Source organism: Primulina huaijiensis, chromosome 1 (assembly GCF_012295235.1).
Source record: "Primulina huaijiensis isolate GDHJ02 chromosome 1, ASM1229523v2, whole genome shotgun sequence".
Lineage (NCBI taxonomy): Eukaryota > Viridiplantae > Streptophyta > Magnoliopsida > Lamiales > Gesneriaceae > Primulina > Primulina huaijiensis.
Genome location: NC_133306.1, coordinates 16,592,184 through 16,609,459, shown reverse-complemented (window position 1 = coordinate 16,609,459; position 17,276 = coordinate 16,592,184). Strand labels below are relative to the sequence as shown.

The 17,276-nt window shown below is 34.4% G+C and overlaps 1 protein-coding gene across 1 annotated transcript; it reads left to right on the top strand.

Moving 5' to 3' along the window:
• Positions 1 to 8,477: 8,477 nt before the first annotated feature.
• LOC140981903 (protein DAMAGED DNA-BINDING 2) lies at positions 8,478 to 13,883 on the top strand. The gene is made up of 11 exons (XM_073448376.1): positions 8,478 to 8,730; positions 8,856 to 8,946; positions 9,211 to 9,338; positions 9,658 to 9,780; positions 9,877 to 9,965; positions 10,056 to 10,176; positions 10,829 to 10,920; positions 11,371 to 11,500; positions 11,706 to 11,954; positions 12,054 to 12,250; positions 13,290 to 13,883. The coding sequence occupies exons 1-11, from the start codon at positions 8,521 to 8,523 to the stop codon at positions 13,507 to 13,509; spliced, it is 1,650 nt and encodes a 549-aa protein (XP_073304477.1). The 5' UTR covers positions 8,478 to 8,520; the 3' UTR covers positions 13,510 to 13,883.
• The last annotated feature ends 3,393 nt before the right edge of the window (positions 13,884 to 17,276 follow it).

Sequence of the window (17,276 nt, the reverse complement as noted above, 5' to 3'; positions counted from 1 at the left end):
GGAGCATTATATTGTTTTTAAGGTGTGATAAAAAATTGGGAATACTTCGGTTAAGTTTTGAGTCGATTCGGGTTAAAACCGGGACCCCGGTCTAAGTTTTAAAACGAATCGGTTAAGTTATTAAATGGGCTCGAGTTTACATCTAGGAATACTTCTAAATATATTTTGGGTTATTTTAAGGATTTTGGTAAGTTTCGGGTCTATTTTAGAGGTCCAGGGGAAAAACGTCAATTTTTGGGTTTCTATGGGCCAAATTATCATTTTGCACTCGAGGTAAGATTTTGGAAATGGCAGCGCCCTGAGCACATTTTATCCTGTTTAAATGTTTATGCATCACGTTTATGATTGTTACGAAATTATTATAAATACGGTGCATGCTTGGTTTTAAGGAAAATGTTAAGTGTATGCATGTTTTTTTTAGTGGTGAATATGATGATATTTTATAAGGATGTGAATTGGTTGTGACTGACGATGTATATGTATATGATGACATGAGATATGATGAGCTGAGGCCAAGACTCAGTGTACAGGTAATGCTGTCGCTGATATCCCCGCTGTCCGGTACCGTGGTTATACGTAGATGGATCCATCGATAGAGCTCATACGAAAGTCACAACTAATGAACTGAATTAAATTAAAAGAAAATGTATACGTATATGATGACATGATTTGACACATTACACGACCCGTTTATGTTATGTTATTAAGTTCATGAAAGATATGTTGAGTATGATATTTTTCACTGCTGTGTGCCATGTATATGTACTTATTATTCCTGGTACAGATGTGTTGAGTCTTTAGACTCACTAGGCGTATGTGATGCAGGTGAGCTTGATGCTGAGAAGACTGGAGGCGCTGAACTCTGAGCAGGCAGCCTTAGTACGGTGACATGACCCGAGGACCGCATGTTTTTCCGCATTTGATTTATGAGTTTTTGAGATGAGTTAAACATTTTTATACGTTGATGATATTTCGATTTTTACTTGTATATGTTTATGTTTGATCTTTGATGATGTTGATTATTTTAAATTGTGCTATTTTTATTGTCAAATAAATACGATTATTTTAAATGTTATTTTGTATATGCGAGCCTTTANTGTATTTTTAGATCAGTTTCTTTCAGTTATCTTGATCAGTTGTTCGGTAGATTAAGCTCATTTTATCAAACCACCGAAATTCAGTTTCCAAGAGTACTTTTTACACTTGTTTGTCATTATTTGGCAAGTGTCTTTTCTGATGTGTAGACTTGAAAAAGGGGCTTGAAAGCCAAACTTTGTTCTTGAAAACATGTTGTTTACATTATATATGCTACCTAGGATTTGTTTACATGTATTTATATTTTTGGCATATCACATTTACAAGGGAAACTCTGCCAAAATTTTCTAAAAACTAAACAAATGGCAAAAAGCCTGTTTTCTTCAACATTAATGTAAACATGGCGAGTCAACACTACTTTTTACTAACTAACTGTTAAACAACATTTTTCAAACAATACTCCCCAAGGTTTTAAGATAAGCAATAAACAAACTTCATATTTTCATCAATTTGGCCAACCACCACAAGAAATATTACTTTCAAAATACATCAACTACATCGGATTCCATAAGCAATCATTTTTATTTATTCACAAATGCTCCATCATTATTTATAAACAATTTCAGCAAGGAATGACTTAAAATCATATCCCTCATATATTTACAAAAACTTCTAATGAGTCAATATGATAAAATTAACCAAAGTGGTCATTCAGCCTAATTTGTACAATACTTCTCATCTATTCCATCTTTATGAACCATCTGTCTCCGGCTGTCAATCTTTCATCTGAGCCGGAGCTAAGATTAAATCCTCCATTTGTAACTCTTTTTCCTTGCTACCTCCACATTCCTCCTCAAATATGACTTCAGCTCCATCGATATCCCATAACTCCTGAGAGTGCACTTCGTTCACTAGTTGGTGCATTTTGCTTTCCACTCGGAAGTTGCAGCGACTTCCATCTTTTCTTTAGTGAACTTAGTCATCGACCTCATCGATAATAGGTCGGACCATGGGTCTAGGAGAGAACATGGCAGTAGGTTTGAAAACCTTCTCAACTGCTTCTTTAACCTTTTGAGTGTCCATGTACACTGCTCCTGGTTGTCCATGCACCTTGTACTTACGAAACTTAATTGGACCAAATGCTCCAATCATAATATCTAGCTTCCACAGCATTGGAATTAGATTGATACGGCTATGAATCAGCCTGTACCACTTCAACCTCATCCTCCTTCCACATTAACAATAACTGGTGCATGGATGATGGCACACAATGGTTGGTATGAATCCAATCTTTACCTAACAAAGCATGGAAGCTAGCACTGGAATTGAGACCTTATAGTGACATTTGCTGGCAACACTCCCAAAGTTTTTGTAGATTCCCCAATAAAAGTCGCTACAAAGACTTCAGTAGGAATCAAGTCTTCCACATTCTTCCCCAACTTCTGAAGGATTCTGTATCGTAAATTATTGACAACAAACCCATTATCAGTACCTTAGACACTGGCTTTTCCATTAACATGTACTGTGATATAGAGTGGTTTGATATTTTTAGTCATCTTATTGGTAGGTCTCTTCATCAACACTCTTTTCTCTTCATCAACAATAACACCAACGCAATCCTTCAAAATATTGGTTTGAATGGATTCTGTAACACTTTGGCTTCCAGTGGAGATATCGGATTCAAATATCCTTCTGCGTTTAAACTCCTCTGGCAACATTAACGAGCCAGTGTCACACTCAAATGAAACGAGAATTTGCCCCACCTTGAAAGTAGCCTTCTTGACTAGTTCATTGTCTTCCTCTAATAACAAGTCATCACCTTCTTCCTCATTATCTTCAGTAGCCTTCCTCCCAAATTTCTTCTTCTCTTTGAACGACTCTTCCATCTTAGCCCTGAGCTCAGCAGCCTTCTCCCTAAGCAAACGTCGTTTTGGGTCTGAGAAAGAGGTTTTGGGAACTTTGGATGTTCTATTTGCATCCATACGCCATCGGGGATTGCTCTGGGAAGAACAACGAATTTTCCTTTCATATTTTTTACCAGTGTCTAGAGGTGGTAGCCTCTGTATTATCTTCTAGAATGAATGCAGGTCACTTCTTCTCTCGTCATTCACCAACCCAGGAAACGAGCTCCTTTTGAGGTACTGGTTCTCCGACCTTTTGGCCATGGATTTCCTATCATACCTCATATTCCTCCCACTATAATCCATACCACCCCCACTGTAATAGGGGTCTTTTTCATGAAAAGTTTCTGTTTCTTCTCCTTATCCTCAAATATCATTTTCTGAGGCACTCAACACTTCTTTATAGTAACTCATGGCCAAATGGACCTGTCCTCACCTCCATTCCTTCTCCTCTCATTGATTAAGAAATGCAAGTCAGCACTGTTCACATTTACGTTGGCTACCGGGGGGAAATAATCTTCATCCACTATCATTGTTTCTTTTTTCTCGGGAAATTTCAGGATTCTCTTGTTGATTTTTCTTGTAAGACATTTTTGAAAGCACAACAAGCATTAGTATTATAATTGAAGGAATTGTGATACTTACAATAATCTCTTCATTTCATCTCCTCCCTGTTGGGTAGCTTATGATCTGGGGGGGAACTTTATAAATTTTTCTTTCACCAAGTGATCAAAGATTTCTTCCGTATTTGATGCATCGAAGGTTTATGGTGTTTGCACTAGAGGAATGTTTTCTTGAAAAGTTCTTCACTCTTGCGTTTCAAGAATGGGACAGTGCATGATCCGGAATTTGTCACTACTGCCAAGGTGACTTCCTCAACTTCTTGGAAGTAAGAGCCTAATGTAGATTTTCTTTTATGACTCTCATCCTGCAATAATTCCTCATATTCTGACACTTTGGCAAAAAGCTCATAAAAATCGCGGAATTCAATCCCTTGGAATTTCTTTCTAAGTTAAAAATCAAGCCCTCGCTGTGCCATCTTCACATACTCTGATTCAGGAAGGCACACTCGGCATCTACTTCTCAGTTTCTTGAATCTACAAATGAAATCATTAGCGGATTCCCTCGATTTTTTGACCACCCTTGACAATTCCGCTATAATAATCTCAGGTACTGTTCTGAAGAATTGTTTATGAAATTGACGTTCCATATCATGCCAAGTCATAATAGAATTTCGAGGTAGCGTCCGCATAGCAAGTGAAAGCAGTGCTATGGGGAACAATCGTAAATTGTAATTAGAAAAATTTTCCAAATTTTCTGACTCCTCAAATTAGATTGTAAACCTTGCTACAGTAATGAAGAGATTACTTTAAGTATCACAATTCCTTCAATTATAATACTAATGATTGTTGGGCTCCCACTGAAACCCTAACCCTCAAGATATCTTCAACATATCATCATATTTAGTCACAATCCCTTCACGTCCTGCAACATTTTATATTTTCATTACTTAACAAAAACATGCATATAAATATCGTTTTTCTTTTAAACCAAGCATGCAACATATCTTTTAACGTTATCGTTTTATCATAAAAATCCATAATAGTTTAAAATAACCATTTTAACATATTAAAAATCCATAAACCTTTAAAATGAAATTTTAACATCAAGACATTTAAAATAATATTTTGACATATTAAATCATAAACATTTAAAATAAACATTTTGACATAAAAAAAATCCCTAAACATATAAAATTCCATAAACATTTATAACCATTGAAAATAATCATATTAGCACATAAAACAACATTCAGGGCACTGCCATGACGTTTACTAATTTTTGGGCGTAAAATTACCGTTTTATCCCTAGAAGTATAATTTTTCGTATTTATCCTTAGACCTCGAAACGACGTCCCTAATCATTCCAAATTTAACATATGACCTTAAAATACACCCATAAATATTTCTTAGACGTAAAATTATACCCTCGACTAATTTCCCAAATCGTTTTTAAAACTTAGACGTACATCCCGGTTTTGAATCGTATGAACTCGAAACTTAACCAAACTTGAACCAAAGCTTCCTAACCCATAACTAAACCTTTTTCAACCCAAATTAAGCCATTTAGAACCCATGAACAGCCTAGGATACCTACTGAAATTTTGTTCTTATTCTTTTGAAAACCCTAACCACCCTAGCCTTGTAATTTTCGATCCTAGGACCATGACTGAACCCCTAACACACTGCTGGACAGGACCTAAAAGACCTAGAACCTCAGCCCCTCAACCTATCAACTAAGCATGCACCGTTTTCCCAAAACCCGTCCAAGCGCATGCACATCTACCTTGCCTTTCGAGCCACCCTCTTGTCGCCAGCTTAGGAACCTCATGCAGCCCACTTAAGTCTAATGGACCCTCCCTAACCGCAGCTAGCAGCCGTGACCTTCGAAGACTCCTAGTCGAAGAGTCCTTGCTCTTAAGGAGTCTATTTTCGTTCTTATTCCTTCTCTAATTTTTCCAGCCCTAAAACACATACTTAATTGCCTTAAACATGTGGAAAAACATCTCTTCCCATAACCCTATGATGGCAGCCCTTTTATGCATCATTAACACAAGTTTTGAATCATAAAATCATGAGTTTTTGGCCATGGCATAAAAAAAACGAAAATAAAAGATGTGTGTCATGTTTTTCATGCAAGGATAATTACATACACATAATATGATGTGAAAGATGTTTGAAAGAAAGTTAAGGCGTGCTTTTGCGTGTTTAACGCACGAATTAACGTTGACGAATCGAAAAACGACGACGAGGACGATGGCTGAATTTTTCCTTGAAGACTTTCGAAGCTTTCTCTTGTTGTTTTCCTTGGGTGCTGTGAGCTTTTTGGAGAGAAAGGAGTTTGAATGCTCAAGGGCGTGTGGGGCGTGGGTTATTAAATAATTAAAGGTAGGGTTTAGGTTTAATTAATTAATAAAAACACTAATTGATAGTTTAGGCCCATTAACATGGTAAAATAGGTCCATAAGCCCATTAGTGCATGTTTAAAATATTTTTTTAATAAAATTTGTGAATTTATTAACCGAGTTGTCAAAACGTTCGCGTTTTTGTTGAAAATCCAACACCGATAAAAATTACGTCCCGGCGTATAAAATCACTTCAAAACTCCTTATTTTCAAAAATAAGAAAAAACATCAACCATATTTTAAATAATTAAAAACAGTTATTTAATAAAGCTATTTTTCATTTTTCAGCCCTTGGTCTCCGTTCCTCGATCGCAATTCGAATAACCTTTAAAAATATATTTTAATGCAACCATGAAGAAAAAGTACATTTTAAACATGTCAATATGCACAACATAATTAATTTATTCAATTAAAATAATTAATTGAAATACACAAGGAATTTAATAACTTGCATGCATGTGGTTCGCGTGGACCTTCAAATTTTCAAGGCGTTACAGACCATCTTCCCCAGAGTATAAAGTGAAGTCTGGAATGCGGTATCCTCGTAGATAAGGGTTGTCACGATCAACAATGTCAGGATACGGTTTGTGAAACTCTGGCCGGTTCATTGGCCTAACTCCTGGGCCATACAACTTTTGAATAACATCACGTACTGTCTCAAAATCCAACACTAGAGTTTTTCTTAACTGGTGTGGGGGATAGATTGCCCCCAGGTGTTATTCCCAGAATTTGGTACTGAATATCCGCGCATTCCCCCATCACCATACATCCCCGGATGCAAGTTAGGAGACGTCACAGAAAATATATTACCAGTCACTTTTTTATTGTTACTGCAATTTTGGTATTTCAACCCCAACTCCTCGTCCCTTTAGTGCGGAGGAGTATACTTCATTCCCTGGCAGATTCAAGAATCGATGCTTCTCCCAAGCGACGCTTTTCACCTGCTTGAGAAATCCCCGATCCCTAGCCTTGATTTTTAAACAGTTTAGTGTCAGCTTCTTGAAGATTATCATTTTCTGGTGTAATAATCTCGCCTTTTGCAGAATTTCTCCATTCCTTTACTTCTGCCACAAATTCCATCATGACAGTAGTGAAAGCTTTGGTCATTTCTTTGATATCACTGCGGATATTTCTCTCCATGGTCAACATGAAGTTTGTTGAAGCCCCATCGCCACCAGAAACTGCAACTCCTTCCTTCATAGCCTCTTCTTCGAACTGGTGTACGAGTCTTTCAATTGCTCTTCCATCTGCATCAGTTTCTTCTTCCTGTGAGCGATGACCTTTCCCATGTGATGGAGGAATTCCTTCATTCTTCTCAGTACGCTTTGGAGGCATCATGTCTCATTGGGCGTGCCAATTTGTTTCTCACGAAAACTTGCGGGGCGTGCCGCACGTGATCATTCCAAATGTGAAATGATCCGACTTCTTTATCGAGCGTTGTGTGTCCCGATTCGACCGTTAGTTCTAATTCATTCGGTATGACTTCAAAGCGAAAAAATATAAATTGAGAAATATGATGAAATTATAGATAAAATACATGAACAATATCAAATTTAATTACGTTGTTATGAACATGAACGACATTTTCATAAGAAAGTTGGAGGAATATGCAAAATTTGAAGAAACTAAAATACTTAAAATTGGAAAAAAAAAATACATATGAACTATTGAGAGAAATTTAAAAATGTTTTGCTACTGCTTTTGTTAGATGTGTTTGTCATGTGCCTATTCTGATTCTTCTTTCTGTTTTTGTTACACTCCACGGAGCAGTTCCAGTCACATTTCACGATCAACCATGATGCGTCGTTGATCAACTCCTCTATTTTGCTTTTCTCGGACCAACTATATCATTCTTGGACTTAGCAATATTTGGGCCTTCATGCCTGATGGAGTTTTATTTTCATTGGATTTTAAAATTTTGGACTAAACAACTACATTTAAATATCTATATTTATTATATTTTTCAAGTTTTAAAAGAGTATCGTTAGTAAATTAATATTATTATGATTATTATTTATCTTAATTAGAATTTCAATATAAATATTTTTTTAATATATTTTAAAAATTAACATTTTTAATAAAAATATATTCATATAATAAATGACAAAATATTTGATATTTGACATAATATTATGGTAAAATCATTCCCCGGCCAAGTATATTATTATTAAATTAAGAATGAGTTTTATGTGAGATCGTCTCACGGATCTTAATCTGTGAGACGGGTCAACCCTACCCATATTCACAATAAAAAGTAATATTCTTAGCATAAAAAGTCATACTTTTTAATGGATGACCCAAATAAGAGATTCGTCTCACAAATAAGACCCGTGAGACCGTCTCACACAAGTTTTTGTCTTAAATTAAATATATGCTAAAGTCGGTGCAGTTTTCAAGACATCGAAGCGACGTGTAACGTTTTTACCCTTAAACTTTAATGTAAGAAACGAAGAGTTATTAAGTCAGATAATAAATTTAGAGAGCTTTTATTTTAATATCCGAAATATTAATTAATGATTAACAAAATATATTATTAACTTTTATTTGCTCATTTATCCCGTTACCTCCTCCAGTGATTTATATATTTTGATCAAAAAAAGAATTGGTAGTTTATTGCAAATGGCGCCGCAGAGGAGAGGCATGTTGCTCCCGCAAGTGGTGATCGAGAGAGATTCGGAGTCGGAGGAGACTTCATCAGAAGAAGAAGAAGAAGAAGAAGAAGAAGAAGAATGTTCACAAGTAAAGGAGAAGGATGATGAAAACATGGCGGAAGAGGCGTCGACTTCGACTAAGAAGCCCATCACCATTAGTCTTAAGAAAGTCTGCAAAGTAAGCCACACGACCACCCTTCATCACTCTTTTTTTTTTCTTTCCCAAAACTGCAGTGATTACAGTTAACTTGTTGCTATTTTTGTTGTTCTTTGAGTTTAAAGATTGATTTTTGTGTGATTTAGGTGTGTAAGAGGCCGGGTCATGAAGCCGGGTTCAGGGGTGCGACTTATATTGATTGCCCGATGAAGCCATGTTTCCTCTGTAAAATGCCTGGTACCAATACCATTCGTCCTACCTGTTGGAAAAAGCAATATGTTTTATAGTTCGTTTTCTTTTAACTTTTTATTAATTTGTGGGTTGCTGGTGACTTTGAGTGCCTCGAAGCTGGTCATCTATACATATGTAATTGTCTGGTTTTAATACTCTAAAAGTGGTATCCTGTTTTTGATCGTTTTGTAGTCATGAGCAATATGGTCGTATTTCATCATTTGCCTTTTCACCAGTAATTCTTTTTATCAGTTCTGTTCTAATATGAAGGGCACACTACTCTGACTTGTCCACATCGAGTGGCTATGGAGTTTGGGGTCATTCCAGCATCCTTTAGAGGCAATAGTAGTTCACTGGAATACGTTTTTGAACGCCAGCTTGGATGTCGTGTTCCCGCCGTAAGATTTCTCGATTTTCCTTGTGGAAATTTGTGTGCATCTTTCTCTCTCATTTTGAAATTTAAGTGTCATTACACCTAATGATCAACCCCTTTCAATCTTAATTCATTTATTGATATGTATTATTATAGCTTGATTCATTGGGAAATTCTTTTCAGTTTCATGTTTTCAAAATTGAATTTGTCTTTGGGTTGTGTACAACAGCTGATTTTTCATGTTGCTACTTGTCCTTTTACCATTCATGTTTTTTTTTTGTCTTATTAAACAATGGAGACATTATGTGCCATCTCATAATGGGTTATTGTCCTATTTTGAACAGATGAAGACATCATTTGTGATCCCAAATCAAGTGACTTGTGCTGTAATTAGATATCACAGTAGACGTGTTACATGCTTGGAGTTCCATCCCACAAATAATCATATTCTTTTATCCGGTGACAAGGTTAGATCTCTCTCTTGCTATGCTCATCAGCTTTCAGCATTCATATATTTCTGGGACATTTTCTGTTAGATGAGCTAATCCCGTCTTCTGTTGAAGAAAGGACAACTTGGAGTTTGGGATTTCAGAAAAGTACATGAGAGGACGGTATATGGGAACATTCACAGCTGTATACTTAATAGCATGAAGTGAGATTTTGTTGTTTCTGTTGCTTTGCCATGACAATAAATGTATCACTTATGATATTATTCAGATTGTCATCCATTACAAAACTGTAGGTTTAGTCCATCAAATGATGGAACAGTTTACAGCGCTTCCTCTGATGGAACTATAAGCTGCACTGAGTTGGATACTGGGATTTCATTTTCGTTGATGAATCTAAATCCTAATGGGTGGCAGGTACTTCACTGTCATAGTGTGAAAGAAGATAGTGACTATGACCAATTTCTGGAGACTTCATGCATGGCTTGCTTGTTTAGTTGTTTATGATCTGAAAAGTAGTGTTTTTGTGTTCTGATCTGAAAATATTGATTTAGTTTTGAACAGGAGAGTAATTATTTATGACATTCATTCGAAGATTAGGCTCATGCTTATTGATGTTTGAAAACTTAAAATGTGTTTGATAGCCATTATATTCAAGAAAAAGGAAAAATATGTTAGGACATTTATGAAGTACTCAAAAGTAAGATTAACTTTTAGCAATAACTGCTTTGTAAACAAAACAGTTCTTATCTCTCAACCACAAACCCTATACTCCCGCTCCCATTTTACCCGTTGCGCACCACCAGCAAGGCTTACCCTCGGTCTCGAATATATTAGCTTATTTATATGGTATGAACCAGAAGAAAAGCGGAAACATGATTGCTTTCAATTTTTTTACCTTGTGTGGTCATCCTTTTAGCTTTCTTTATTTCTCTGCTTTTTTGTCTGTCAGGAGGTTGTCTTTGTTGTTAGTTTTCATTTTCTTGGTACTGAGTTGAGTTATCCTGTGTTTTAATGCATAACAAAATTATTGAGTTTCACTTTACTAGTTTTCATGGTCTTCCTTTAGGGGCCAAGCAATTGGAGGATGATCTATGGTCTGGATGTAAATTTTGACAGAGGAATTTTGCTTGCTGCAGATAATTTTGGATTTCTCTACGTGTATGTGCATTCCATTTTTTTACTTTCTTGTGTGATCTTTATCGAAGATTTGTTGTGAACAAATATTTTTAATTTATCTTCAGATTCCTGGTTCACTTGAGTATTCTCCTCAGAGACTGTTTTCGTACCGCCATTCGCCTATTTAAAGAATTTTATCCATGCCAGTCTATAGTAATTAAAGTTTCTGAATATTTAGAATCCTAATTGTACTTTCTCTAACATTTATTTGGTGTCATTTTTGGGGTATTTATATATTTTTGTTATTTATATAGTTCAAGCCTATCTTCTCTGAACTTCCATTTGGTTAAATGTACTATATTGTTTACTAGGCATTCTTCTGAAAAATTTTAGAAGTTAATGATCAAAACTTGATGCAGGAAATTATATATACGACATTTCTCGACAAAATTACATTAAATTGGTTTTTATTTTTCATGTTTGCATGCGCAGGGCAGATACACGCTCCAATAATGTGATAGGAAAGCCTATTTTGATTCATAAGAGAGGAAGCAAGGTCACTGGTTTACATTGTCATCCGCTTCAACCAGATCTTTTGTTGAGTTGTGGAAATGATCACTTTGTAAGCTTGTTGATATGTTTGTTATACTCCTTGTAGATTGCACATGTCATCATATAATTTTCCTTCACTAAATGCTGATGATATTAATATTTATTGAAATAAAATGGTTGGTTTTTAAAAAGAATAAATTCACACTCGAACTTTTTTCGTACTTCTTGATTATTGGTTTTCATGGCCCTCTTACCTTAAAATGTAAATACTTCAGGCCCGTGTTTGGGACATGCGAATGATAGAGGCAAAATCTTCTATTTATGATATGTCACACAATCGTGTTGTTAACTCTGCCTATTTTTCACCGCGAAGTGGCAGCAAAATACTTACCACATCACAAGACAACCGACTTCGTGTATGGGATTCCATCTTTGGCAATTTGGATTCTCCAAGCCGAGAAATTGTGCACAGTCATGATTTTAATCGCCATTTGACCCCTTTTCGAGCAGAATGGGATCCAAAGGTGAAATTTTTTTGTATGTGGAATATCTGAAATTTCCACTGTCGAAAGATTTTTATATTTAAAAATATTGTTGTTCATGGAAAATACCATTTTGTGCAGGACACATCAGAGTCCCTTGTAGTCGTTGGGCGTTATATAAGTGAAAATTATGATGGAATCGCCTTGCATCCGATTGATTTTATCGACATTAGCACGGGTCAGTTAGTTGCTGAAGTGATGGATCCAAACATTACAACAATCAGTCCTGTGAACAAGCTTCATCCATATGATGATGTTCTGGCCTCTGGCAGTTCAAGGTTTGTACAAACTAACGTTTTTCGTTATCTACATGGTACTGATTTTTTTTTTATGTTGGATGTATATTTTTCACCTTCACACGAAAGTAGTCTTTTGAAAATTTTAAGTGCCCGTTAACTTGGATTTATGGGATCAGATGTGATAAAAAAATTTGTGGATTATGTGGAATAGTTATGAATAAAAAATAATATGTTTAGTTTGATTGATTAAATCTGGAGTTATTGAATAATAGATCCTTGTCATACCCTTGAGTGTTGCCAATAATATGTAGGACATATATTTTGACAGATCATTGTGTGTTGAATGGAATAGATCTTCTCCATAGGTCATGAATGAACAAGCAGAAACAACATATTTTGTATCAGCCGATGGTCATCTGGCAATAAGGTTTCAAGTTTGGGACTAGGTCTTAGGTTCCCCTCCCCCAACTCAAAAACATATTTTATATCAGCTCTATGGACAATCTAAGGCATCTAGACTTTTAATCAGAGGCAAGGTTCTCGTCCCATCTCTCCATTAGAAAATACCAGTTGAAACATGAGACCAGCAGTGTATGCAGTTTGATTGAAACATATTTTCGATGATGTTCCACTGCTTCTGGATCTGCAAAGTAAGTATATTTATACCCAAAGTTGCATTAACCGGACTCCCATGAGGATCAACGGGTTATACATTTCAATTCGTTGAGCAAAAAGTATCCGAAATAGTCGGAAAAAATGTATCATATGGTCGTTGACCCTTGAAGAAATGCATTTTGGGGCACTTGGTTTGTTACTATCTCACTTAACTTTTTTCGTTGTGAACTTCCTTTAATTACAAAGAGGATTATGTGCCTAGAGGAGGGTGAATTCATCTCCCTACAAATGACCTTTTTTTCTGTTCACTATACTTGTATCTGTCAATTTAGCAGCATTTTAGTTATCTGCATATTGGCTGCTGTATTTTAGTTTTTCATAGTTACAACTATCAGTACACCCACTGGTACTATTATCAGTTCCCTTAGTTGATTCCTGAGCATCCTTTTTCTTACTTTGTCAGGTCTATATTCATTTGGAGGCCCAAAGAAAAGTTTGAGTCAAAGCAGCTAGATGATGAAAGAAAATTTGTTCTTTGCGGAAAGAATGAAAATAAACGCAAAGGGAAGTTTGAAGACAACAGTGATGACGAGTTTGGCGGTGGTACACATGGCTCCAAGAGTTTGAAGACCAAGAAACTCCCTCTAACATCTAAGGCACATGGTTCTAAGCGCAAATACTGATTTTTGAATTAAAATCTTGAAAGATGCCTTACATAACGACACTTTCTTCAGTGGCTTTTTGTGCTATGGATTACTGCTCTACTCTGATCATGGGAAGATGTGGCATATATCCCCTTGTGTATTTTTGGCATGTCGCACCTGTTTGTGATTGTAATATTTTGTGCGGGTCTTTCTCCCTTGCAGATGGGAGTTTCGGATGGTTCGTGATCCTTGGTGGTTGTGTAGTCAGTCCTAAGGTGATATTAATAGCTTGTTTATGGATAACTTGCCCCCAAGGTGTTGGTCGGAGGAAGTTGTAGAACTTTTCAGCAATTTGAGGATTGAATGTGTAAGTTCTTCAAAAGTGGGCATGCGAAGTAGAACTTTTCAGCCGATGTTGTTTTCTTCAAAAGTGGGCATGCGAATATGCTTCTTCTATTCGTCTGGATTTACAACAAAACTGGAGCCATTAAAATTTGCTCGTTTCACACAACTATCTCGTTGATTGATAAACTATTGAATTAATATGTCAAATTGAGCTACACGGACACTAATGTGACGTGGGTAAAAAAAAAAAAGAGATTATCCAAAGTTATTCACCCACCAAAAAAAAAGAAGAAAATTTGTAAAATGAAAGTGGTCGATTATATTTTTTAAGAAAATGATATCTTCTAGTGCATTTGAAATTTGTGAAAGTTATTTTTTTTAAAATAATTGATCAAGTTAAAAAAAAAATACATCAAAAAAGTGTACTGGACACCATCCAATTATAAATACTGTCGGGTTGTGATAAACCCATTTGGATTGAGGATCGTAACCCTTCTTCATATGGATCGAGGATAATAAGTGTTAAATCATGTTTCACGCTCTTTGAAATATTGCCTCGGGTCTTCAAACCAAGACCCACGAAAAATTTGGACCCCTACTCGGACTTGTGCCCACCCCACCCCAAAACCAGGGATAGTCACGACTTTGAACCCGCAAACCCATTAAATATTAAAAATATTTTTTATTCTAACAAATATATAATTTAAAAAAATCCAACAATTAATGCATTCATCAAATCTAAATCCAAATAATAACTTTTTATAATAACTAGCAAGTAACACGTGCGTTGCACGTGGTGAATAAACGGTATAACGAGTAAGTGAACATAAAACACTTATATTGAATGAAATCGAAAGAACCACTTTCTATTGAAAATTCATAATATAAAAAAGCATTATCAAATTTTTTTCTTATTTAATTTTCAGTTTTTGGGTCATCTCTGTGTGACTGTTTTGTCTAAGTTTCCTCATCATTTTACTGAAATCATCTATTTTTTCATTATCTTGAATTTTTATGTTTCTCCTTTGAAACATGATGAATTTTGTTTCTTTTTATGTGGTTTTATCATTTTCTTAGTGTTTGTTGTCTTCTTATCTTCATGTTGTACTTGTTTTGCCCTTTCTTTTTCGTTCGTTTTTTTCTTATCTTCATTTTTCATTTCATTGATGTTTCAGTTCTTTGTTTTCTTATCAGTATTTCTCGAGTTTTGGTTTCTCAAATCCATCTACAATTATTATTGTTATTCCATTTTTAGTCGAGACAGACTTGTCTAATTTGAAAAGAAAATTGTGATCTTATTTTCTTGGTTGATCAAGTATTGTTAAATGCTCCAAATTACTTTTTTTTATGCAGTATAAAATTTGTAGTTATTGGCAATATGTAGGAGAAGTTGGTGAAAAATCCCCAATCAAAACATTTCTTTGGGTTCACTCTCTACCCACAAAATTGTGGTACTATGTCATACAAATTGTGGTACACTTCATGTGGAAATGTGGTACTAAAAAAGTATTCAGGGACGGAACACAAAACAAAACGACGGCTGGGGACTGAAGGTCAATTTCCCGCAATATGTATTGGATTATTATAATATTATTTTAAAAATATTTTAATTCACCTTAGTATGCATGTCAATTATTTTTTGATAGAGAAACCAATAAATGTCTCAATAACCTCTTCGAACAACGTCACTCTAGCTATTTCATTTTCATCTTGAACCATCATTATTATGTGGTACTTGAAAAATTAATTGTGAGAAAGTATACAAAATAAATAAATCTTTTTAAGCATGTAAAGTTAATTATAGTTGCAATATCTTGGGACGATCTCGATATTCAGCTTCACAAAGTGTTGAACAAAACTACTTCCCTCCGGTGAATAGCAATGTCATCTTGTTTTTAAAAATTATTTAATGATCGAATCTTCTTGATGATGTCAATGATATATGTGCATAATTATATTATTTGATTAAAAAAATATACGTAAATATCAAAATAAATAAAATAGAAACATGCTTTGGTCATTAGTTTAATTTGAATTACTTGCTAAATGATCAAATTCTCTGAAGCGAAAATTAAGTTTGCCTAAATTTGGCTTCTTGCAACTCGGTGACTAAAGTTTCTTTTCGCATTATCAACTCAATATTCGAGTTTACATTTGGATAACTAGAATTTATTTCCTTAACGATTGAATTTCATATAAGTAACTTTTGTTACACTTTAAAAGCTGCTCAAATTGTTGAATAACATTTAAAAAAATCAAGCCATGTACCATAGTTTCTTGCAATACCATATTTTTATTGTTAGTACATAAATTATGGTCCGAAAATAATGATATTATTTGTTTTAAAGAAATATAGCATTTAAAAAGTAGTCACTTGTACATTTATGAAAGTTAAATTTCGAATAATTTTTGAGTTACGTCTTGTTGAAATTTGATATCTTTGTCGAATAATAAATACTTTGACTGTTATATTTTTTTGATCATGTTGGAATATATCAATCAGCATCACATCAAGATTTGTCATTATTAGTATGTCTTTATTACGAACGTGTAAAACTTTTCTTTGGCTAGTGAAGTGGGTGCATGGTCTGCAGTATATGATTGAATCTGATTTAAAATTGTTAATAACCATCGTGACAAATGATATTAACTATTGGCTTTGAAGTAATTTTCATTTATTTAATTAATATTAGCTATTTTTCTCTTCAGCTACCCTAATTATTATCTTCGTTAGACTAATTAAGTGATATATAATTAAATATATAATGGTTGTTTATTAATTACACGTTACAAAACTTATGATAATTGAATATATTTTGATTTGTTTATGAATATTTGAATATAGTGAAATCTTTATAATAATCTATTTAGCACTGGGCATATTTATATGTGTTAAATTAAAGCACTTGGTGTAATTATGAAGATGAAAAACGATTTTATATGTTAAATTTCGTTGTTGTTAATTTTTAAAATAATAATACTATTAAATTGATTTTTTAAAGTGAGTGGTTAAATTATTTCAGAAAATAATCATGTATACATTTGTTTGGAATGTTTTTCTCCTTAAATTGATTTGCAAAACTTACATGATGTAATGATTATAATATATAATATAATATATATTAGTTATATAATAATATTAAAGTTAGGAAAAACCAATATACGATTAATAGATGGAAGGATATTTCCGACAATTACACAAATCAACTCACTCTTTTAAAGAAATACCTCATTTGGGTACATATATAAAATAGTTATGTGAGACCAAGCTAACCATAAACTGAAATTAGAAGGAAAAATGAAAATTATATTTCATTCAAATAGCATCCCAAGCTAATATTTGGACTAACAGTTTATTATTCTATTATATTTTTATTCGATGTGCCTGAATTAAATATTGTTTGACTGATTTTTGAGTGTCATGCACCTCACTAATCATCAGTCATTTACTCTACTCCGTA